General features: G+C 38.7%; 1 protein-coding gene across 1 annotated transcript; it reads right to left on the reverse strand.

The window, feature by feature from the left end:
* Nucleotides 1-314: 314 nt before the first annotated feature.
* LOC308263953 (uncharacterized protein) lies at nt 315-25,463 on the reverse strand (the record flags this gene model as incomplete). The annotated part of the gene is made up of 6 exons (XM_080697109.1): nt 315-780; nt 7,858-8,016; nt 15,416-15,517; nt 18,736-18,832; nt 22,499-22,569; nt 25,386-25,463. 6 exons carry the CDS (start codon nt 25,461-25,463, stop codon nt 643-645), a joined length of 645 nt encoding a protein of 214 aa, XP_080553235.1. The 3' UTR covers nt 315-642.
* Nucleotides 25,464-26,414: the final 951 nt, after the last annotated feature.

Consider the following 26,414-nt stretch of genomic DNA (forward strand, 5'->3'; position numbering starts at 1 on the left):
TTTAAGGTCAAGGACATTTCTTGTTAAGGGGGACAATAATAGGTATTTATTAATGAGATTACTATAATCATTTTTCATACCAAGTAAGAGTTAAGATTCAAATAATATTTATTATGTACAAGACATACCAACAAAACAGCAGCAAGTAACTTGTCCAGTCACACAGTCTGTGGTAGATCTGAGAGTGCAAATTTGGCAGGCAGTGATTCCAGCCTTTTTTTTTTTTTTTAAGTACTGTGCTTTGGACCCAGGAGTGCTCTACCTCTGGGCTCTATCCCCAGCTCTTCTTAAAATTTTATTTTGAGACAGGGTTTTGCTAAATTGTCCAGGCTGGGTTCAAGCTTGCAATCTTCTTGCCTCAGACTCCTAAGTATCTGGGATTACAGGCATGTGCTACTGCACCCGACTCCGGTGCTCTTAATCTTACTTAAAAAAAAAAAAAAAAAAGGAAGAGAAGTTGGAGAATCGAATCAGAGGAGTGGCAGAGAACAAATCACAGAAATGGAAGAGGTGCAGAGACAAATGTCAAGGAAAAGACAAGGAAGCACTTCTAACTTCCTTTTCCTCCAATGCTCTACCATTAGAGAATGACTAATTACATATAGTTTATTGATACCTGTTGGGGGATGGACAGAAGAGAGGTCAAGTTGGTATTACATTTGTACTTAAAAGAATGATAATGATTGAAAGGAGAATTGCCACAGTGATAATTACAATCTTTTTGAAGTGTTTACAGCATATCCTCCTAGGAATTTCTCGTGTGTTTTCCAATTCTTTAACCTGAAATAAAAATAAACACACTTAGTATTTTCTTTCCATTTCTGGACTGATGGGCACACTCTAAAACTTGAGACCCTTCCTACCTGCTTGTCCGCTTGTACTGGGGAACCCAGGGACATTCTACTTCTGAGCTCCACCCCCAGCTCTATTTTATTATTTTATTTTGAAACAAAGTCTCACTAAGTTGCTGAGGCTGGCTTTGAACCTGAGACTCCATCTCAGCCTCCCAAGTACTGGGATTAGAGGTGTGAATCACTGTACCCAGCTCTTATGAGAGCTTTCTGAAAGAACAGTTTTAATTTGTTTTGACCAATTTCAAAGTATTTTTAACAAGACTCAACAGCTTTTATAAAGTGATATGCTGAGCTTCTAATTACCTATGTTTAACTGTAATTATTAATTTTATTAATTTTGTGACCTTGAACAAGTTTCTAATTCTTTGATCCTCAGTTCCCTCATCTTCCTTTCTTCCTTCATGATTTTACTTAAAGATTGCTATTATAATTATTTTTAAAATTACTATCAATCTACATTCTAGACACCCTATTTTCTTTCAATTTGTTATATTCAGACAGACAATAAATTAAATTACATAGGGTTATTTTGTGTGTGTGTGTGTGTGTGTGGTTTTGAGGATGGAACCCAGAGGCTTTCTACCTCCAGGTTACATTCCCAGACCTATTTTCTATTTCATTTGGAAACAGGGTCTCACTAAGTTGCTGAGAGTCTCACTAAGTAGCTGAGGCTGGCTTTGAACCTGTGTGATCCTCCTGTCTCAGCCTCCCAAGAGGGAGATTACAAGCTTGTGCCACCACGCCCAGCTACATAGGGTTATTTAAGAGGTAAACATTATGCAGAAAAATAATCTCCATGGAGGCAAGAGTATTGGTCTGTTTCATTCACTGCCATATTCCCAGCATGGGAGAGCAAATGACATGCAGCAGGTGTTCAATGAATATCTGTTGTTGAATGAATGAATGAATAAATAAATCTATAAAATGGGGATACTAGAACCTACCATGCAGTTCCACAGATTGCAGGGATTAACTGAGGTAGTGAACATAGTACATCTAGACTGCCATATTAGAATTATGCCATTGATACTAGGATTAACATTTTTCATGAGTAATTGGATATGGATCTTGTCAAATTTGTGTGTGTGTGTGTGTGTGTGTGTGTAAGATGTGAGATCCTCCTGTCTTAGCTTCCTAAGTACTGGGACTATAGGTATGTGCCACCATGCCTGGCTAGTTCTAGAATTTGTAACTGTATTATTTTGCTTTCTTCATTTTCTTTTCCTGAAACTCTTGTTATTCATGTTAGATTTCTTAGATTGATGCTCTAATTTTCTTATCATCTTTCCCTTTCACTGTATTGAATTTTACATTTTTGGTATTGCTTTAATTTCCAAAATTATTTTTTTTATCAAGAAGTGTTTATGTAGTTTTCTTATCTTAGGGATGTATTATGTTCTGTTATTTCTCTTAAGATGCTAGAGAAATTTTTTTTTAATGATGCTTCCTCAGGGCATAGTGGCACATACTTGTAATCCCAGTACTTGGGAGGCTGAGACAGGAGAATCACAGGTTCAAAGCCAGCCTTGGCAATGTAGTGAGGTACTCAGAAACCTCGTGAGACCCTCTTTCCAAATAAAAAATATGAAATCAGGCTGAGGGTATAGCTTGGAGGTAGAATGTCTTTAGGTTCAATCCCCAGTACTAAAAAAAAAAAAAAAAATGCTTCCTCTTGTTCCTATATTATCACTATTATTGTTGTTGTTTTTAGTCTCTATCCATCCCTTTTATTTTGGTCTTTTTTTTTTTTTTTGGTGGTACTGGGGTTCCTGGAAGCCCTTCTACCTCGAGGCTACACTCCCAGACACCTATTTTTTATATTTTTATTTGGAAACAGGGTCTCTTAAGCCATCGTGGCTGGCTTTGAACCTGCGCGATCCTCCTGTCTCAGCCTCCCAAGCACGGGGATTACAAGCAGGGCCACCACACCCAGCTTGGTCGTTTTTTAAATTATAGAAACTGTCCTTAAATATCTCATGACTTGTTATTAATTTACTAAAATGATAATTAGAAACAGTATGAGTGAGTGAACTTGACTGGAAATCTGGTGTAAACCTAACCATTTAACTAGGGGAATCAGTGGGGTTTTTTTCCCCTTGGCCTTGTCAATTTTCTGAGAGAGTGATCCTCTCATCTCCTGCCTGGGTGAACTGAATGGCAGAAAGGTTGGGTGGTGGTTACTAGATTCTGAATTTAGCTAATTTTAATATGCTAACCATTCTGGTCTCAACTGCACTAGCTGTGTTGACAAAATCTCTTATCCTTTGTCAGTGATTTGGAGAGAAAGTAGTTGGTTGTATCAAACAGGGAAGGGCTTTACTGCTAATGAGTTCCCTTAAAAACTTTGTACACAGTCTTTTATTTCTAGACATATACTGCAACCTACTTTTAGAAATACAATGTGTCTCCAATTTCTGATCCTTTCCAAGGTTCTATTATTTGGTTCAATTTGTACCCAGTCTCTTATTTCTAAAAAAATACTGCACATCTACTTTTAGAAATACAACATATCTCCAATTTCTGATCCTTTCCAAGGTTCTATTACTTGGTTCAATTTGTATCTTGGTTTCTTCTCCTGCTACCAGCTCATGTTTTAGCTTTTTCTACTTTGCTGAGGCCAATAACTACTCATATCATAGTTCCAAAATTATTGATATTTCTTACGTGCTATATTTTATTTTTATTTTAGTGGCCTATACATTGAAATTTTAATTACTGCTTTACCTATCATTTTCCTGAAGTTCTAAGAGAATAGTACCAAGATAAAGGTATATAATTAAGCTGTCAAGTTTAACTTTAAATCTGTGACCCATATATATCTGTAGAAAGACTGACAGTTTATTGGACTACTTTTTGTTAAAAAGCCAAATCTGCTTTTTAAGAATATTCAGAAGAAACTTTTACAAAAAGACAGATGGAAAAAAAAGAGATATAAAACTGATTTAGTTTGGCAAAAATAGTTTGGTGAGAATGATTATGTGCTGTGTGAGAACTATGTGAGAAAAATTGTTGTAAAATATATCAGTTAAGCCAGGTGTGGTGGCACATGCCTGTAATCCCAGTACTTGGGAGGCTGAGACAGGAGGATCTCAGGTTCAGGGACAGCCTCAGCAAGTAAAGACTGCATCAATCTAGTGAAACCTTGTTTCCAAACAAGAAATAAAATCAGGCTGGGGCGGGGGGGGGCAGGATATAGCTCAGTGGCAAAGCGCCTGCTTTGCAGGTGTGGTGCTCTGGGACAAAAAAAAAAAAAAAAAAAAAAAAAGAACCCCTTTAAAAAATTGGGCTGGGTGGAGGTATAGCTCAAAGGTAGAATGCCTCTGGGTTCAATTCCCAGTAACACACACACACACACAGTCAGATACATCTTTTTAATTGGGTACAGTGGTACATGCCTGAATCCCAGTATTTGGGAGGCTGAGTCAGGTGAATCACAAATTTGACATCAGTCTCAGCAACTTAGTGGCCCTCAGTAACTTAATGAGAACTGTTTCAAAATAAAAAATAAAAAGGACTGGGGAAATATCTCAGAGGTAGTTTGCCTCTGGGTTCAATCCCTGGTACTTAAAAGTTTTTTTTTTTTTTCATCTTTTATTGTTCTACTTCTACTCAGCTGGCTTTAAAGAGAAGTCATTTTTCTTCATGTAATCATGGAAATGTGTACATCAAATAGGGATTTGTTTGTAAGGCAAGGCAATAAGATGAAATAAAATCACGTCATTGTTTTGGCCATTGTTTCTTGGGATTTAGATGTTGCCTCCTTTCCTGTGACAAGCACACATAATACATCTATTGGAAAATATTTAATATCTCCATTGATAATGGTGGGTTATATATCTTTATAAGCTTACTGCTTTAGTATCCAGAAATGCTAGATAAAGAAGCAAACTTTTTTTTGACCTATTTTATATTTTATTTGGAAACAGGGTCTCTTAAGCCAGCTGAGGTTGGCTTCGAACCTGTGTGATTCCTCCTGTCTCAGCCTCCCAAGCGCAGGGATTACAAGCATGCGCTACCATGCCCCACAAGAAGCAAACTTTTAAATGCATGGCTGAGCTTGGAAGAAAGTAATAGTAAGAACAGGTACAGGAATCCAGGAAAGCAGTGAATATTCACATTGATGCTGCAGCTTCTCTGGATTTGCGAGGATGATAATGTTGGGTCTCCACTCTTCCTGTTGACAACCTCAAAGTTCTGATGACTTTCCTTGGCTGCCTCATATTAATCTGTCAGCAACTTCAACTCATTCCACCTTAAGAATATATCCAGAATCAATCACTGTTCATCCCTAGGACCTGCTGTCAGTATTCCCTTCAAGTTACCTACACATCCTCACTCCTTTCTTTCCTTCTCCTTCTCTCTCTCTCTCTCTCTCTCTCTCTCTCTCTCTCTCTCTCTCTCTCTCTTCTTTTTGCGGGTCTGAGGGTGGAACCCAGAGGCATTTGACCTCCGAGCTACACCCCCTGCCCTATTTTTTATTCTTTATTTTGAAACAGGGTCTCACTGAATTACAGGGGGAGGGGGGCTCACTAAGTAGCTGAAGCTGTCTGCGAACCACAATCCTCCTGTCTCAGCCTCCCGAATGCTGGGATTACAAGTGTGTGCCACCACGCCTGGCTTCAAATAAATTTAAGGACTGATTTTTCTATGTCTGTGAGGAATAATCTTGGTAGTTTAATGGGATTGCGTTGAATCTGTAGATCGCTTTTGGAAGGATGGCCATTTTAATGGCCATCTGCCTATCCATGAACATGGCAGATCTTTCCATCTTCTAAGATCTCCTTCAGTATCTTTTTTCAGCATTTTATAATTTTCTTTGTAGAGGTCTTTTACCTCCTTGGTTAAGTTTATTCCTAAGTATTTTTTTTTTGTGTGTGTGGGAGATCCTAAGTGGAAGTGTTTTCTGAATTTCTTTTTCAGTGGATTTATAGTTGGTGTACAGAAAAGCTTCTAATTTTTAAAGAAGTATCCAGACACTTTGCTGAATTTGTTCTATAAGCCTTTTGGTTGAGTTTGTTGGTTTTTCTAAATATAGTATCATGTCATCTGCAAATAGTGAAAGTTTGAGTTCTTCTTTCCCTATTTGTGCTTCTTTGATTTCCTTTTCTTGCCTTATTGCTCTGGCTAGAGTCTTATGTACTATATTGAAGAGAAGTGGTGGTAATGGAATCCTTGTCTTGTTCCTGTTTTTAGGGTGAATTCTTGAATTTTTTCCCCATTTAGTTGGCTGTGGGTTTATTGTAGATTGCCTTTATGGTGTTGAGAAATGTTCCTTCTATTCCAATTCTCTGCAGTGCTTTTATCATAAATGGATGTTGGATTTTATCAAATACTTTTTCAGCATCTATTGAAATGATTGTGTGATTTTTTTGTCTTTGATTCTGCTTATATGATGAATTACATGGATTGTACCAGCCTTGCATCTCTGGGATGAACCCTATGTGGTCATAATGTATGATTTTCTTTATATGTTTTTGAATATATGTTGCTAGTATTTTGTTTAGCAGTTTTGCATCCAAATTCGTCAAAGATATAGGCCTGTAGTTCTCCTTCCTTGAACTGTCTTTATTTGGTTTTGGTATAAATGTGATGTTGGCTTCATAGAATGTATTTGGGAGAGTCCCTTTTTTTTCTATTTCATGAAATAGATTGAGGAGTATTGAATTAGTTCTTCTATAAAGATTTTAAAGAATTCACTTGGGAAACCATCTAGTCCTGGGCTTTTATTTGATGGTAGGCTCTTTATTGCTATTTCAATCTCTTTGATTGTTATTGGTTGGTTTAAATATTCTACATCTTCTTGACTCAGTTTAGGAAGGTTGTATTTATCTATAAAGTTGTCAATTTCCTCCAGATTTTCCATTTTGTTGGAGTTTTTCAAAGTAGTTTCTGATAATCCTCTGGATTTCTACACTGTCTGTAGTAATATCTCCTTTTTCATCTCTTATCTTCATAATTTAGGTTGATTCTCTTTTTTTAGTTAGGTTGGCTAGTGGTTTATCTAGTGGTTTAATTTTTTCGAGAAACCAGCTTTTGGTTTTGTTGATTTTCTGTAATTTTTTTTATTCTCTACTTTGTTAATTTCTTTTCTGATTTTAATAATTTCCTGTCTTCTGCTGGCTTTGGGATTAGATTGTTTCTGTTTTTCAAGCGCTTTGAAGTGTGTCATTAGGTTATTTATATGATTTTCTATTTTTCTTATGTGAGCACTCAGTGCTATAAATTTTCCTCTTAACACTGCCTTCAAAGTGTCCCAGAGGTTTTGATATGTTGTATCTTTATTTTCATTTGTTTCTCTAAGTTTCTTGATTTTACCTCTTACGTCTTCTATGACCCATTCCTCATTCAGCAGTGTGGTGTTCGGCCTCCACATGTTTAGTTCTTCCCATTTTTGCCCTTGCAATTTATTTGTTGACTAATATGTATGTTACTTAATATAAGAAATCCTCTATGATACCCATACTTGGGAGGCTGAGATATGAGGATCACAGGTTTAAGGTCAACCTCAGCAACTTAGTAAGTTTCTCAGGAACTTAGCAAGATCCTGTTTCCAAATAAAAAGTAAAACCAAACTACCAAATTAATGCATATATATCTATGTTCATAGATGCACAATTCACAGTTGTCAAGCTATGGAATCAGCCAATATGCCCATCAACAGATGAATGGATTACAAAACTATGGGATAAATACACAATGGAATTTTACTCAGCCATTAAAAAAAGTAAAATAGGGGTAATTTCAAGGTAGAATGCCTCTGGGTTCAATACCCAGTGAAACACATATACACAGAAATTATTTTATTATGGGTTTCTGTTTTTTGATTGTTTTAAAATCATTTTAATATTTTTGTTGCATTCTAAGAAATGTTATTAAAACCACAGAATTGAGTGACAAATGATTATGTCACAGGAGCCTAATGTGTCTGTTTGCTTTTGGCAATTTTTTCAAAATTTTGGCTTGAAGTTCTGTTTTGGCATCAGTGGAGAAGTGAATAACTTACAGTTGTTTGGGGATCATCTGTTCTATCAAGGAAGGAATTCAAGTTTTCTTCTTTTTCCAAAATTATATCAATATTTTGCATCATAACATTTTTTACATCAGATGTTTGAGTTCTTATTGTGGTAATCTTGCTGTCATCTTGATTTTTATTGTATTTAATCTGTATAGAGTTCAAATATGACAAAATTTTTATTTTTAATAAATGAAATCCATTATATTAGATTGGAACAAAAGTGTCAAAAGACAGATTTCGCTTGTGTAAGGAATCAACCAAACCTCAAATTGTCATCTTTTAAAAATCTTATTATTGAGCCAGGCATGGTGGCACACGCTTGTAATCCCTGTGTTTGGGAGGCAGAGACAGGAGGATCATGCAGGTTTGAAGTCAGCCTTGCTGGCTTAAGAGAACCTTTTTCCAAATTAAAAAAAAAAAAAAAAAAAAAATATATATATATATATATATATATATATATATATATATATATATATATAATAGTAGGTCTGGGAGTGTAGCCTGGAGGTAGAAGGGTTTCAAGGAACTCCAGTACCACAAAAAAATTATTATTGCACTGTAATTGTACAATTGTAATTGTAGTGAGATCCATAGTGATTGAAATATTATTTGGTCTGTCCCCAGTCCCCATACCTTCCCTTTTAAATTATCATCTTAATCTTGCAAACAAAAGTGTGTGGGGGAGAGGGGAGAGGACAGCAACATATTCAATCAGCAGTGGAAATTTTAAAATTATTATTTATTTATTGATACTAGAGTTTGAACTCAGGGGCATTCTACCTCTGAGCTACACACCCAGCTGTATTTTTAATGTTTTTTTATTTTGAAGCAGGGTTTTGTTAAGTTTCAGAGGCAGGTCTTGAGCTTATGATTCTTCTATCTTAGGCTCCCAACGCCTGGGATTACAAGCATGCATCACCATGCCCGGCTAGCATTAGGAGGCTTTTTTTAAAATAAAATTTTTTTTTGTGGTAATGGGGATTGAACCCAGGTGCCTCCTACCTCTGAGATAACCTCCCTGCTTTTCTTTTCTGTGTGTGTATGGGATTGAACCCAAGGGCATTTTAGCTCTAAGCTACATCTCCAGCCCTCTCTTGTTCTTCTATTTTGAAACAGTCTCACTAAGTTATCATGCTTCAGCCTTTAACCAGTGATCCTCAGCCTCTCAAATACTGGGATTTTAGACATGCACCACCACACCTGGCTGAGTTTAGTTGTTTTTTTTTTTAAATTTTTCTTTCTGTGGTATAAAGGATTGAATCCAGGGACATTCTACCTCCAAGCTCTTTTTTTTTTTAAACAGGGTCTTGCTAATGGGGAGCTTACTAAATTACTAAAACTTGCCTTGAACCTGCAATTCTCTTGTATCAGTGTTCCAAGTAGTGGTATTACAGGTGTGTGTCACCATGCCCAGCTTCAGCTTAGTTTTTTTTTTAAGGGACTGCCAAACTGTGTTCCAAATTGGTTGTACCATTTTACACTTCTACCAGCAATGAATGGGAATTCCTACTGCTCTACATCCCTGTCAGCAATTGATATTCTCTCCCTCCCACCCTTCCTTTCTTCCTTCTCTCTGTTTCTTTCCTCTTTATTTATCTTCCTTCTAGGGATTAAACACAGAAACATTTTCTGTGTTACATCTCCATCCATTAAAAAAAATTTTTTTTGAGACAGGGTATCCCTAAATTGCCCAGGCTGACCTTGAACTTACCATCCTTCTGTCTCAGCCTCCCAAGTGGTTGTGATACAGGTATGTGCCACTGCATCTAGCTTGCCCATTTCTTTTCATTTTGTACTGAGAATTGAACCCAGAATCATTCTCTCTCCAAACTACACCCCTAGCCCATTGAATTTTTTTGTATTGAAACAGTGTCTCACTGGGTTGCTGAAAGTCTAACTACATTGCTAAAGCTGTCCTCAAATCTCTGATTCTTCTGTCTCAGCCTCTCAAGACATTTGCTTATTTCTTTTTTTTCATTTTTTTAATTAGTGCATTATATTCATACAACTTATTGGGGGTATCGTTTGCTTATTTCTTAATTGGGTTGTTTATTGTTGAGTTTAAAAATTTTTTGCATATGTTGGATACTAGTGCTTTATTAGATTTGTTGCAACTCTTTTCTTAGTCTGACTTGTCTTCTCATTGTCTTGAGAGTATGCATCACAGATCATTTTGATTTTTTAAGACTTTCATTTTAGTTAAGTCCAGATTTTATATAAATACATATAATTGTGTCTTTGGTGTTGTATCCAAAAGGTCATTATATGCTAAGATATCCAGATTTTCTCCTATGACATCTTCTAGAAGTTTTATAATTCAGTATATTATGTTTAGGATTGTGAGCCATTTTGACTTAATTTTTGTCTAGGGCCTATGGTCTGTACCTAGATTCATTTTCTGGAATTTAGATATCTAGTTGTTCCAGCACCATTTATTGAAAAACTATCTTTTCTCCATTGTGTTGCTCTTGTGCCTTTTTCAAGATCTATTAATCATGTTTTATGGGCCTACTTCTGGGCTTCTTAATTGGTTTCATTGTTCTCCTTGTTATTCTATCACCAATACCACTTGATTGCTGAAACTTTATAATTAAGCTTTAAAGTCAGGTAGTGTCAGCTCTCCAACTCTACTCTTTTCCTTTAATTAAGGCTATATTCAAGATCTCTTAACTTCCCATTTACTTTTTTGGGGGGGAAGGGGGGAAACTACTGGGAATTGAACACGAGTGTTCTACCTCTGAGATATACCACCAGTCCTTTTCATTTTTTAATTTTGAAACAGGGTCTTGCTAAGTTGCTGAGGTTGGCCTCAAACCTGTGATCTTCCTGTCTCATCCTCCCAAGGACTTGGATAATAGGTATGTGCCACAGTGCCCAGCTTCCATTTCCATTTTAGATTCAGTTTTTAAACCTGGATGGGACTTTGATTGGGATTGCATTGAATTTATAGATCAAGTTGGGAAGAACTTACATCTTGACCATATTCAGTCACCCAATCCATGAACATAGTATATCACTGTATTTTTTAGTTCTTTTATTTTTTATCTGTTTTTTATAGTTTTTATTTTATATATCTTATACCTGTTTTGCTAGATTTATACCTAAGTATTCATTTTTTAGGGGGCTAATGTAAATAGTATTATGTTTTAAGTTTAAAACTCTACTTGTTCATTGCTGGTACATATAAACAACTGCCTTTTATATCCTATAACCTTGCTGTAGTTGCTTATTAGTTTTAGGAGATTTTTTTGTCAGTTCTTTTGGATACCCTAGACAAGCAGGTCATCTGCAAACTAGATAGTTTTATGTTTTTCCTTTCAAACTGTATACCTTTTACGTTCTTTTCTTATCTTGTTGCATTAGCTAGGAGTTCAAGCATGATGTTAAAAAACAGTGGTGAGCCGGGTGTGGTGGTGCACGCTTGTAATCCCTGCGCTTGGGAGGCTGAGACAGGAGGATCGCGCAGTTCGAAGCCAGCCTCAGCTACTTAGTGAGGTTCTCAGCAACTTAGTGAGACCCTGTTTCCAAATAAAATATTAAAAAAAATGGGTCTGGGAGTATAGACCGGAGGTAGAAAGCCTCTGGGTTCTACCCCCAGTATGACAAAAAAAAAAAAAAAAAAAAAAAAAAAACAAACCCAAAAAACAAAAAACCAGTGGTATATCCTTTCTTTGTTCCAGGAGAGATGGGACAGCTAGATTAGAGATAATTTTTAAAAAGTCAAAATCAAAATACTAACTAAATAAAATTATATTAGTAAAATATTTAAAAGTTCTATATAGGGATAAATATCAAGCATTGGTAAAAGTCAAATGACAATTTGATAAAAAATATTTGGAAAAATACAGAACAGAAAGAGTTGATAGCAAAATAATCACCTACTTCACAAATGGAAAGAACTAGCATGAATGACTACAGTAGATGTTCGACCTATTTAGAGAAATGTAGAGAAGTGAAAATTTTAAAAATTGTTCATATTGATTAAGATGAAAACAGACAAGCCAGGCATGGTGGTGCATGCTTGTAATACCAGTACTTGGAAGGCTGAGACAGAAGGATCACAGGTTTGTGGCCAGCCTCAGCTACTTAGGCACTTTACAACTTAGTAAGACCCTGTTTCAAAATAAAGAATAAAATAGGGCTGGGGGTGAAGCTTGGAGGTAAAACGCCCGTGTTCAATATCTAGTACAGAAAAAAAAAAAAAAAAAGAGGCTGGGCGTGGTGGCATATGCTGTAAATCTCAGCATTTGGAGGCTGGAAGGCAGAAACTTGAGGATCACGGTTTCTTGACAGCCTCAGCTACTTAGTGAGGCCCTTTGCAATTCAGATCCTATTTCAAAATTAGAAAGAATAAAAAAAATAGGGTTTGATGTTTTGGGGATAGAAATATTACAGATGTTTGCTGCACACAACTCATTGAGTGACATCAGAAAGCACATTACTGACTTGCTTACTTTGAGGTTAGAAAAAAATTAGTGGGTTTAGGTGTTTCGACCTGTTTTCATCTATTATTAAATTCCTCATTAGCTTTTTAACCCATTTTTTTTTTCAGTACTGAGGATTGAACCCAGGGCCATTCTACCTCTGAGCTATAACCCCCAGCCCTATTTTTTATTCTTTATTTTGAAACAGGGTCTCACTAAGTTGCAGAGGGCCTCACTAAGGAGCTGATGCTGGTTGAGAACCTGCAATCCTCCTGTCTCAGCCTCCCAAGTACTGGGATTACAAATGTGCGTCACTATGCACAGCTTTAACCCATTTTCTTTTATCAGTTATTTCATTAGGGATTGCAGAATGGTAATATTTTATCTTTTAATCATTTATTAGTTGAAATACTTCCATAAAGAAAAATTCAACTTTTCCTTATCAGCTATTTGGTTTTTTTTTGAGGTAAGTTCATATAGAGAAATCAGAATAAATGCTAAGTCTTTCCCATTTATTTATGCTTTCCAAGTAATGGAGCGGATTTACAGTATCTTCCAAAGTTGACTAATAACGGAGTTTTCACTTAGCTAGTATCTGGGACCTCATGAAGTTTAACTTATTTGATGTGTTTCAATCTACTGTACTTATTATTATTATTATTATTATTATTATTATTATTATTATTTTGCTGGTCTGGGGATGGAACCCAGGGGCATTCAAACTCCAAGCTACACCTCCTACACTTTTTTTTTATTCTTTATTTTGAGACAGGGTCTCACTAAGTTGCAGAGAGCCTCGCTAAGTAGCTGAGGTTGTCCATGAACTGTGATTCTCCAGTCTCAGCCTCCCGAATGCTGGGATTACAAGCGTGGGCCACCACGCCCGGCTCTTAGTATTGACTTTGATGCTTAAATTATTCTCTGACTAGTCAGTAGCAGCCTCTTCAAGTTGGCTCCTTTGACCCAAGCACCGTAGACTATGAAAGCTTCTTGTGTTAAGTATGTCAAAATGTTTCTGGCTTACGTTTTCTACCCCATATGTGGAATCAAGTCTTATTTCTTTTAGTGAGAAATGATATTTAGAGACTGTAATCTAGATACTTTCATAGCTTATCACTGTTGGGTTTATCATTCTTTTTAGGCCTTTTCAGTGTACAAGCAAAAATCTTATAAAAATATGTTTTTACTTGACTTCTTTGCTTGTATTTTTATAAATTTTCTTGCTGAGCTTCTTTTTTTTTTGTACTGGGGGTGGAAACCAGGGGCAGGGGCTTTTCTACCTCCGGGCTATAGTCCCATACCTATTTTATACTTTATTTGGAGACAGGTTCTCACTAAGTTGCTGAGAGCTCACTCAGTAGCTGCGGCTGGCTTCGAACCTGTGCAATCCTCCTATCTGTCTCAGCCTCCCAAGGGCAGGGATTACAAGTGTGCGCCACCACGCCCAGCTCTGCATGTATCACTTTGAGTCTCTCTATGATGTATAACCAGTTGTACCAATGAAAGGATAAAAAGAGAAAAAAATTACTGCATTTTAGAGCTACTTGAAATAAAAATTTTAGTGTCTTTTTAATCCTGTAACTTAATATTTTTTCACTTTGCTTTCAGTTTTAGAGATTACTTTAAAATTAAAAAGGTTCACAAAAATATATACATAAAACATACAATTTTAGCAATTTTTAAGCATACAGTTCAGTGGCATTAGTACATTTGCATTGTTATTCAACTATCACCACCATCCCTCTATAGAACATTTTTCACCTTCTCAAACTGAGCCTCTGCACATATCAAACATTAACTGCCATTCTTACTTTCTTCATTGTCTATAACTACCAGTCCATGTTCTTTCTCAAGGAATTCGACTACTCTAGGCAGCTCTATAAGTGAATTAGTCTTTTAGTAGGAACTACTTTTTAAATTCTAATTTAACTTCATTTTATAATTACATGAAACATATCGTTCCAAAGTCAAATTTTCAACACAAGTTTCATAGAGGCCTAGTTTCTATTCCTGTTACTCTAACCCTTTTTGTCTTTCTATCCCCCCCACACAAGTAACCACTTAAGTCTTAAGTGGTTTGGTTCATCCTTCCCCTGTCCTTTTATTTTTAAATTATATTTAAAATATTTATTTAAAGTATTTATTTATTATTTATTAAAGTATTTATTTACTTTTACATAAAAGCATGATAAATAATCAACAGTATACCATATATACTTTATCTTACATTATTAACTTTATCAATATATACTATATAATTTCCTTTTCTTTTTGGTGCTGGGAATTGAACCCCGGGGCATTCTAACTCTGAGCTATATCCCCAGCCCTATGTTTTATTTTCAAACACAGTCTAAGTTGTGACTAGTCAGTAGCAGCCTCTTCAAGTTGGCTCCTTTGACCCAAGCACCGTAGACTATAAAAGCTTCTTTGTGTTACGTAGGACAAAATGACAAAGTTGCCGGGCGTGGTGGCGCATGCTTGTAATCCCTGCGCTTGGGAGGCAGAGACAGGAGGATCGCGCAGGTTCGAAGCCAGCTGCGCGTGCTGGCTTATGAGACCCTGTTTCCAAATAAAAAAGTATAAAAAATAGGTCTGGGAGTGTAGCCCGGAGGTAGAAGGGCTTCCAGGAAACCCAGTACCACCAGGAAAAAAAAAAAAAAAATGACAAAGTTGTGGAGGGCCTTGCTAAGTAGCTGAGGCTGGCCACAAACCTGCGCTCCTCCTGTCTCAGCCTCCCAAGCACTGGGATTACAAGCCTCTGCTACCAAGCCTGGCTTTATTTCTTATTATTACATAGAGATAGTCATATATAACTATATTGATAGTCTCTCTCTATATATATTTGGTAGTATGGGGATTCCTGGAAACCCTTCTACCTCCAGGCTACACTCCCAGACCTATTTTTATATTTTTTATTTGGAAACAGGGTCTCTTAAGCCAGCGAGGCTGGCTTCGAACCTGCGCGATCCTCTTGTCTCTGCCTCCCAAGTTCGAGGATTACAAGAGTACGCCACCACACCCGGCTTGATAGTCAATATTGATAGTCATTCTTTACAGCTCTTAAAGCTGATTTGTCAGCTGCAATACACATCATATTTAGGAGTACAATTTGAGGTACATACCATATACTTTCCTAGTACTTGTTGAAAATCTGTAGCAATTGCATTTGAAGGTGAAAAATGCTCTTGGGACATCAAAGGATTTCTTGTAAAGGTATCACTAACCTGGGGAAATTAATGGCAACATGTTACCTACATTGATCATTTTAATCAGAGAATTACAGAGCAAAGGTTCATTTCAAGAAAAGCCTGGCAGAAACTTGATAATAATAACAACAGCAACAACAACAACAACAACAAAACCCAACATTTTTTGCTTTGTTGGTGGCAGGGCACACTTTCTACTTTTAGTTGCAGTATTTATAAAAACTGTTTTCCCCAGCCTTATCCACTGCTGCACACAGGCTAGAAACTCATACAGTGGGACTGTAGGCACTTCCTTCATTCTTTGATCGACCTGAAGACATGAGGGGAAGAGCAGGTATTTAGTGGTGGCAAATAAGGAAAGCTGGGGAACTATGATATTTTCTAAATAGCATTGCCATTTCCACTTTTTGTCCCTACCTTCAAACTCCACTCAACAATCACAAATCAATGTTAACTGGATCTAGTTGCAAGAAATTTTAAAATCTCAAAAAATAATTCTAAGAACTGTTTGTTTCTAAAGTTACATTTCTCAGAGGCAGTGACAAAATTACGTGGTTAGCAATTTTGTTTTGGAAAGGTGGTAGGAGAATTGGAATATTTTTTCATAATGGACAGAGAAAGGAATAAAAATTCAGGGTATTGGGGCCAGTGAGGCCGGGATTGGAGCCTTCTGTGAGGCAAGGCCAGAGCTGGGGCCTCCAAGGCTGGGATCAGAGCTTGCTTTGAGGCTAGGCCGGTGCTGGGGCCACCGAGGCCGGGATCGGAGCCAGCTGAGGGGTTAGGCTGGTGTCGGGGCCAGTGAGACCAAAATCGGGGCCTCCCATGAGGCAAGGCCGCTGCTTGAGCCAGCGAGGTCTGGATCAGTCCACCGGGTAGCCAGGCCACTACTGGGGATGTCAAGAGTGGGATCGGTACTTGCAACGCGGCATGCACAGAGAAATATTGCAGAAAATAAAAACCAGATGCTTCCTCTAATCAGCAATAACTAGGAGGAAAGGGGCAACAGGAAGAGGTCGAGCTATAGAAAGGGCCCTATAGTGAAGCAATTAAGGTGACCAATCAGAGGGTATGGAATAGGGGAGGATGGAGCCTCTTTAAAACGCAGGAGGTACATAAACAAATGTATCAAAGTTAATCACCAAACAAGCATGGGATTGAGGGAAGGGGAGGGAATGGGATGGGGGCTGGATGAGGGCTAATTGGATGATGTGTGCGTGTATATCCTCTCAAGTCTTGTATTCCAATGTGATATATGATTACAATGCACCAATAAAAAAAATTAAAAGAAAATTCAGGGTATGTTTAGTTAAATGGCTAACAATGTTTAACATCTGGACTCTAACAATTATCTAGTCATACATAACTGAAAAGTGAATTATAATAGTTAAGTCTTATAATTTTTTTGTGGTGCTAGGGATTGAATCCAGGGGCATTCTATCTCTAAACTACACTCCTAACCCCCTTAAATTATTTTTTTGTTCTGAAATAGGGTCTTGCTAGGTTGCTGAGAGTCTCTCTAAACTACTAAGGCTAGGCCTTATAATTTTTTTTTTTTTTAGTACTGGGATAGAGCCCAGGGGCACTCTACCTCTGAGCTATAACCCCAGACCTATTTTTTATTCTTTATTTTGAAACAGGTTCTCTCTAAGGGGCCTCACTAAGTAGCTGAGGCTATCCATGAACCGGGATCCTCTTGTCTCAGCCTCCCAAATTGGAATTACAAGTGTGCACCACCACAGCTGGCCTTAGGCCTTATAATTTGATGTATATTTGGCTACAGTTTAAGCTTACGTCAATGTAAATTAGTATACTGAACAGATAAAATAAATGCATGATTCATGAATGTGACTAGAGAATAACTGTTAGTAACTATAGTATAGCTAACTATTAATTTTCTATTAATTTTATTTTGTATTAATATTTTAATTAAACTATTATGAATTATGTATTTGTAAATAAAACTGAAGATTTGTATAATTTAATTTGATTTATTGTGTTGTACTGGGAATCAGAACCAAGGCCTCTCACAAGCCAGGCAAGCACTCTATCACTGAGTTACATCTCCAGACCAGTATCTTTTACTTTTTTTAAAAAATAAGAAACAAACAAAAATCACCAGAATACTGGTTTAGCTCTAGTCAGTCTGTAGATTGCCTTTTCTGAAGTCTCCTACTGGTAGGTAATTAAACTTGGGGTGACAGGAACAGCAGAGGGAATATCTACTGAGGTTAATTAACTACTCTTTCAGAAATTTATGAGATCTTCTTAAGTTTGGCATGGTGGCACATGCTTATAATCCTAGTATTTGGAAGACTTGAGACAAGAAAATCTCAGGTTCACATCCAGCCTCAGCAACTTATGAGGCCCTCTGTAACTTAGTAAGACCCTGTTTCAAAATATAGAACAAGAAATCGGGCTGGGAGTGGAGCTCAGAGGTAGAATGCCTCTGGGTTGTATTCCAGTACCACCAAAAAAAAAAAAAAAAAAAATCTCCTGTATGTATAAGTATGTGAACATAAGCACTCTTATTTGCTGGCAACTTTTAGTTAAAAATTTCCCTAGAAATAATATGTCTTCATTTAGAGATAGATTTGAATAGCTGGGTATGGTGACAAACACTTGTGATCCCAGTACTTGGGAGTTGAGACAGAAGGATTTCAGGTTCAAAGCCAGCTGCAGCAACAGAGTAAGGCTCTCAGCAACCTAGTGAGACTCTGTTTCTAAATAAGATACAAAATTGGGCTGGGGGTATAACTTGAAGGTATAATAACCTGGGTTTAATTCACAGCACCCCAATCCTGAGTGGATCTTTGCTGACCTTGCCTTAGAGTGGGGGAAAGTATGAAAGCAGCCAGAGCTAGAGAAGGGATGAGGTTAAGAAGTCTCTAAAGGTCATGAATGGCTCTGTGTATACACAAAAGATGAGTGATCTGCTTTTAGTTAGTGACATTATTTCTGATAAACTAGGAATAAGACCTCATAATTTTGTTTTGTTTTTTTGGTTGTACTGGGGTTCCTGGAAACCCTTCCACCTCTGGGCTCTACTCCCAGACCTATTTTATATTTTTTTAATTTGGAAACAGAGTCCCTTAAGCCAGCGCGGCTGGCTTCAAACGTGAATGATCTTCCTGTCTCCGCCTCCCAAGCGTGGAGATTACAAGCGTGCGCCACAACGCCTGGCTCCTCATAATTTTAATAACTGAAAATGTCCTTATATAATATAAAAAGTTACTTACTTCTTCAAGAAATGTGGATGGTGTCACTGTATCCAAAGTATTGTCTGTAGCACACAAGTAAGTGATTCCATCAATAAAGAGAGCATGATAGATATAGCTTTGAAAAGAATGCATTTATAAATACTGAAGAAATTAAATGCCTACACAGAAAATTTCATTTCATTTTCAAGCTGTCACAATGCTATAAAAACTATATAGGTGAAAAACAATTTCTTTTTTGGTACAGGAGATTGAACTTAGAGGCATTCTACCTTGAAGGTATACCCTCCCACACCTGATTTTATTTCTTTTTTTTTTTTTTTTGCGGTACTGGGGATGGATCCCAGGGGCATTCTACCTCCAAGCTCCACCCCCAGCCCTATTTTTTTTCTTTATTTTGAAACAGGGTTTCACTGAGTTGCAAAGGGTCTCACTAAGTAGCTGAGGCTGTCCTCAAGCTGTGATCCTCCTGTTTCAGCCTCCTAAATGCTGGGATTACAAGCATGTGCCACCACACCCTTCTTATTTCTTTATTTGGAAACAGGGTCTCACTAGGTTTCTGAGACCCTCCCTATGTTGCCAAGGCTGACTGTGAACCTGCGATCTTCCTGTCTCATCTCAGCCTCCCAAGTACTGGGATTACAAGTGTGTATTACCACGCCCGGCATAGGTGAATTTTTATAATCAGAATAAATTGAAGAGCTTTCATCTATTTGAAAAATTAAATTATATTAGCCGGGCGTGGTGGTGCACACTTGTAATCCCCGCACTTGGGAGGCTGAGACAGTAGGATTACGCAGGTTCAAAGCCAGCCTGGGCTGGTTTAAGAGACCCTGTTTCCAAATAAAATATAAAATAGGTCTGGGAGTGTAGCCCGGAGGTAGAAGGTCCCTGGGTTCCATCCCCAGTACCACCAAAAAAAAAAAAAAAAAAAAAAATATATATATATATATATATATATATATATATATAATTAAGAGTGCATACAATTTGAAAATGCATTTAAAATGATGTTACAAAAGCGCAGATACTTCAGTCTGTGATGCGTCAGATTTTTATACATTTTGTGTATGTGTGTGTGGTACTGGGAATTGAACCCAAGGGTGTTCTACCTCTGAGATACAACCCTAGTTCCATTTTATTGTTTATTTTGAGACGGGGTCTCACTACATTGTGGTGGCCTAATGTTGCTAGGCTGGCCTCATACCTGGATTCTCCTGTCTCAGCCTCCCAAGTACTGGGATTACAAGTGTATGCCACCATTCCTGGCTACATCAGATTTTTAATAGCTGAGCATGATGGTGCATATCTGTGAGCCCAAGGATGCAGGAGGCTAAGACAGGAGGATCTCAAATTTGAGGCCAACATTGCTAATTTAGTAAAACTCTATCTCAAAGCAAGAAATAAAAAGAGCTGGCAATGTAGCTCAGTGGTAGAATGCTGCTAGGTTCAATCCCTAGTACTGGGGGATAAAAACATTAATAAAATAAATTACACTTAAGAGGAAATTAATAATTTGATAATCTGAAATGGATGTGACAAGACTGAATTAAGATTCTGACCAAATATAAAATGCTATGTTTATTGATTTTATCATACCTATATTTTTAGGTAGATATATTTAATTTTGGCACTTCTTGGCTTTCTACTATGATAGCATTTAAAAGTTGAAAGCTGCCAATTCCAAATGTTCTGGAGCAGAGCATGAGTTTGGGAGAGGGAAATTAAACTCCTCCTGGAATGTGTATCCCGACCACTCCAATTTCTAAACCTTATCTGCCTTCTCATTGTCATATCTTAGGAGTCTGGATAACTCTTGGGAAGTGTCTCCATCATTTACCCTGCCTAGACTACAGTCTTTTGGAACACTATCTCTAAATGGCTAATAGGCAAGAGACCTAGTGAAATGTTAAACTGATTATACATGAGAATGAGGAATCTCAGAAACAGGTAGAAAAAAATCCTAGAGGCAGAAAATGGAAATATGTGCCATTTCAACTTATATCTTTGATATTGTATCATGAGTACAATACACTAATTTGTGTGTGTGTGTGTGTGTGTGTGTGTGTGTGTGTGTGTGTGTGTGTTACTGGGGTTGAACCTAGGGGCATTCTACTTCCTAGCTACACTACTAGTACTATTTATTTTGAAACAGGATCTTGGCAAGTTGCTGAGGCTGACCTTGAACTTGCAATCCTTTTGTCTCAGCTTTACAAATACTTTGATTATGAGTGTATGCCAGCTGGGTGTGGTGGCATATGCTTGTAATACCAGCATTTGGGAGGTGGAGACCGGAGGATCAACTACTTAGCAAGGCCCTTTGCAACTCAGTGAGATCCTGTTTCAAAAAATAAAAAGAATAAAAAAAAATAGGACTGGGGGTATAACTTGGAGGTAGAATGCCCCTGGGTTCCATCCCAGTACCAAAAAAAGTGTATGCCACCAAGCCTGGCTGCTATATGGTTTTTGGAACAGCGTCTCACTAGGTTGCTGAGACTCTCACTACACCACTGAGGTTGGCTTCAAACCAGTGATCCTACTGTCTTAGCTTTCCAACTACTGGGATCACAGGCATGTACCACCACGCCAGCTTGCTATAATTTTTTTTTTTTTTTTGTGGCACTAGGGAGTCAGCCTAGGGGCATTTTATCTCTGAACTATACCACCAGCCTTATATAATTAATTAATTAATTAATTAATTAATTAATTTTGCAAGACTGGGATAGAACCCAGGGACATTCTGCCTCTGAGCTATACCCCTAGCCCTCTTCCTTCCTTCCTTCCTTCTTTCCTTCCTTCCTTCCTTCTCTTTCTTTCTCTATTTTTGTGGTACTGGGGATTAAACTCAGGGGCATTCTACCTCCAAGCTACACAACAGTAGCCTTGTTTTATTTTATGACAAAAAGACTAAAATAAACTTATTCTTTAAAAAATGAAAGGCTGCTGGGCATGGTGGTACACGTTTGTAATCCCAATACTTGGGAGGCTGAGACAGGAGGATCATGGTTCGTAAAAAGCTACTTAGTGAGCCCCTCTGCAACTTAATGAGACTTGTTTCAAAATAAAGAATAAAAAAATAGGGCGGGGGTGTATCTCGGAGGTAGAATGCCCCTGGGTTCCCTCTCCAGTTCTGCTAAACAAACAAACAAACAAACAAACAGCCCCAAACAAACAGGTTCTCTCCTTTCTGCTGCTGAGAGTTTCTGTTATGTTCCTTTTCCATTAGAGACATTTTAAGTAAAACTTTCCTTTTTTTTATTAATGAAATGCCTTGAGTATACCAAAAAAATATGAAGAATAAGATAACAGAATATATTTAGGCCTGCCCTGCTAGATACAATTACTATCTTCTTGAGTTTCATTTTTCTCCCTTCCCTTTGCAGAAGTGAACACTTTCTTGAATTTGGTGTTTATCATTTCTATTCATGACTTTATTTATTTATTTATTTATTTATTTGGTAGTACTGGGGTGGAACCCAGGGGCCTTCTACCTTCGGGCTACACTCCCAGACCCATTTTATATTTTATTTGGAAACAGGGTCTCTTAAACCAGCTGAGGCTGGCTTCGAATCTGCGTGATCCTCCTGTCTCTGCCTCCCAAACGCAGGGATTGCAAGCGTGCGCCACAACGCCCGGCTTCTATTCATGACTTTAGAGTTTTACATGTAAGAGTCGGCAGTTTCAGTTAAGAGTATGTCCAACTTGTCTTTTTTCCTTAATGTGATTATTTGAATCATTAGCTGGTAATTGTTAAAAAGGTGACTTATATTCGAGCATTCCTTACCTTCCCATTTGAATTATAGTCTTTGGTTCAGCTCTAAGTAGCACTAGTCTAAGTACTTTTGCCACTGCTTCCTAAAAATAAATAGTTAACATTTACTTTTTGGAAAATTGTAGTATCATTCATTATTCTAAATTTACCAATGTTCTGATTGTTTATTAAGAAAAAACCTTTTTCCTAGAATCAATGAGTGTGGCTTCTAATATATAGTAAGAGTCAAGAAGTAATGAAATATTCATATGAATTTTGAGGAAAATAGTAAATTATTAAAATACACTTTTTTTTTTTCAGTACTGGGGATGGAACCCAGGGGCATTCTACCTCCGAGCTATATCCCCAGCCCTATTTTTTTCTTTCTTTCTTTCTTTCATTTATTTATTTATTTATTTATTTATTTTTGGTGGTACTGAGGTTCCTGGAAACCCTTCTACCTCCGGGCTACACTCCCAGACCTATTTTTATCCTTTTTTATTTGGAAACAGGGTTTCTTAAACCAGCACGGCTGGCTTTGAACCTGCGCCATCATCATGTCTCCTCCTCCCAAGCGCGGGGATTACAAGCGTGCTCCACCAGCTGGACCTAGTAATCTTTTTTTAAGATATAAATTTATATTCATGCTGGCCATGGTGGCACACACCTATAATCCCAGTACGTGGGAGGCTGAGACAGGAGAATCACAGGTTTAAGGCCAGCCTTAGCCACTTTGTGTGATTGTGTTTCAAAAAAAAAAAAAAAAAAAAAAAGGGCTGGCGGTTTCAATTCCAGGACCCCCCAAATTATATTCACAATTGTTCACTTAAACAAACAACAAGAAATTGCCAAGAACTCTCATACCTGTTCCTTATAAGAATTACTCTTTGGGTGAAAAAAAAAATTTTTTTTTTCTACTGAGGATAGAACTCAAGGGCATTCTACCTCCCAGCTACATCCCCAGACCTATTTTTTAGTCTTTTTATTTTTTGAAACAGGGTCTCACTGAGTTGTGAAGGGCCTCCCTAAGTAGCTGAGGTGGTGGGTGAACAACGATCCTCAAGTCTCGCTTCTTGAATGCTAGGATTATAAGCATGCGCCACCACGCCAGGCCCTCTTTGGGTGAAAATTTGCAAGATACTACAAATATCTAGAGAGGACATAAACCCTTCCAGGGCGTGTCCCCAGTGACCTCCTTCCTTCAACTAGGTCCCATATTTCAGCTTGGGGAAATTGAAATCCATTGATGAACCCAGAACCCTCATGACCCGATCACTTCCCCGTAGCCCCACCTCAGAACCCATGAGACTTTGGCAGACACATTCATAGCAGCCACTTATGAAAAAAATTTGCGAATCATCCTACGCATAATCTCATCCAGAGATGAGATTATCTAACACATTTAACCAGTTACCCACACCGGAGAACATTTTACAACGTCTCTTCAGGATCTATCCCCTCTTTCCATCTGCACCATTGTTTCCGTAGCTGTCCTTAGATCTCTTGCTATAAACTATAACAGAACCTTCCATATTGTAACTGTACTGGTATTGGGAAGAGGGTTTAAAATGTATTAAGGTATAAGTATTGGGAAAAGAGTTCCAATTTTAAAAATATATCCTTTATACTAAGAAGGCCAGGGCTAGCAGAAAGGAGGGACTTGTAATTTACATTTCTAAAGGGAAGGAAAGGAAGCCTGAGAGGCTCCTTTACATTTCTGAAAGAGAAACAAATGGCCTAAGGGAAATCTGAAGAAATCCCAGATGCCTGAGAGAAACAAATGGCCTAAGGGAAATCTGAAGAAATCCCAGATACCAGAGAAACAATTTCACACTAGAGATAGGGCTAGCATATCTACAGATCAAAGGACCTTCCTCGGACTTAGACAGGATAAAAACTCAAGTAAACTGGAGGTCTTTGGCATTTTCGTTCGAATTGCCCCCCTGTGTCGGCTCCGGCACAGGGCTGTAACTACCTCTATATTTCTACCTTCTAATAAACTTCTTTAAATCTGCAGCAGCTGTCCAAGCGATGAATACTTATTCTTAGCTTAGGACAAGAATCCACGGTTGTTCTGTTTGTCTCTGTGTGTCTGGTGGTGGTGGGGAATTATTTCACACCACACACCTTCCCCCCCCCCCACCTATCCCCTGCAACAGTAACCAGATCAACTTTTCCAGAAAGTCAATCAGATCTTGCTATTTTTCTATAAATATTTAATTGCTCCCCACAGTCTCTAGGATAAAAAAAATATAGGACTCCTCAATAACTACCCCTTGTCCATTTTTCTGGTCTCATCTCCAGCCCCTACACACCGTGACAGGTGCTCTAGCCATACGGAGTTTCTTGGGATCCCCAAACACCATGCTGTTCCCGCGGCATGTAGTTCTCATTCCTCTGTCCTGTACCAGGCCAGGACTCATTCTTATAATCCTTATAAACCAAGCACTCCAATCTGTGGTTTAATGGCCACCTCTGCAGCCGGCGGGCAGCCACCCAACCTGAGCGCTTCAGGAGCCTTCATAGCTAACTCCACTGAAATAATTTTTATGCTCTAGGACATAAGAGTATTAAGGAGTTCCAGGGACAATGTCAGGCCCTTTGTTGTTTCCGTCACATTCTTTACTCTGGGATCTTGAAACATGACATGCTCTCTAAGTGTATGCTGAGCTGCAGGTCACTTCTCAGGGGATAGGAAAAGCAGTGAGTTGGACACGGGTGCGCGTGCAGTACCAGATCTAGCCCCCAGGAGGCGCCAGTGCGACTCCCGCAGGAGCCCGGGCTTCCGGCGGGGCGGAGCCTCGCGACCCCAGAGCCGCTTCCGGCCCACCTGGCGGCGCGGCGTTCCGAGCAGGGGGCCGGGCCGGCGCTAACCTCGCGGAGTTGAACGCGCGGAGGCGGAGCCGTGGTACGCAGGTACCTTATAGGAGCCGCCAGTCAAGGCCAGCTCCGCTAGGACGGCTCGGCCATTAGCAATGCAGCTGTAGGTGATCGTCATAGTGGCGGGCCAATGAAGGAGAGGGTCCCGCCGCGTCTAACCGCCCGTCTCAGCCTCGGGGCGGGGCTGCGCAGGCGCGAGCGACGAGTGATTGGCAGGCAGGGAGGCGGGACCGTCGGTGGGTGGAGCCCAGCCGGCGGGGAGACCCGGTGCAGGCTGGGGGAATCCCCTCTCTTTCTTGGCCATCCTTAGAGTCATTAAAGAACTCTTTTACTTCACAGGGTTACCTGCTTATGATTCATTCACAATCTAGGGCGTGTAAAATGTAGCCCTTGATTAAAAATGGAATTCATTCATTAATTCAACAAACATTGTTTGAACTATGAGGCTGCAGGGATTCCCGGGTCTACAGACAGGACCGTGACTTTGAGGAGTTTATTTTCCATTGGTGGTTCCGCAGGCTCGGGCGGAGAGATGTAGTTCTCCAGCCATAAGTGCATGCTATGACGGAGAGTTTAACAAAGTGTTGCAGGGCCGAGGCCGACGCTGCTGGTGGGCTTTTGGAAAGCAGTAGCAGAGTCACTGTCGGAGTTGGAGGACTAGGTGGCATTCTCCAGGTAGAGAGGAAAGAAAGGACGTCTAGGCAGAGGAAATACTTTTGTAAAGGTTTGAAAGAAGTTCGGTGGGATTGGGGAATGAGTGTCAGTCTCAAAATGACAGGGAAGAGGTGTAGGGGAGAGTGGGTAGGAGATGAGCGTGGTGGTCCTGGTAGAATTTATCTCATCTTTGGTGCCTTGCCAAAAATATTTTTAATATTTTTTTACACACACACACACACACATACACACACACACACACACACACACACACACTTGTGTTACTGGGGATGGAACTCGGGGGCCTTCTACCTCCATACTACACTCCCAGAACCTTTAAAAATTTTTTTTATTTGGAAACGGGGTCTCACTAAGTTGCTGAGAGCCTCCCTAAGTATTTGAGGCTGACTTCGAG

This window comes from Muscardinus avellanarius, assembly GCF_963383645.1.
Source record: "Muscardinus avellanarius genome assembly, chromosome: 6".
NCBI classification, from domain to species: domain Eukaryota; kingdom Metazoa; phylum Chordata; class Mammalia; order Rodentia; family Gliridae; genus Muscardinus; species Muscardinus avellanarius.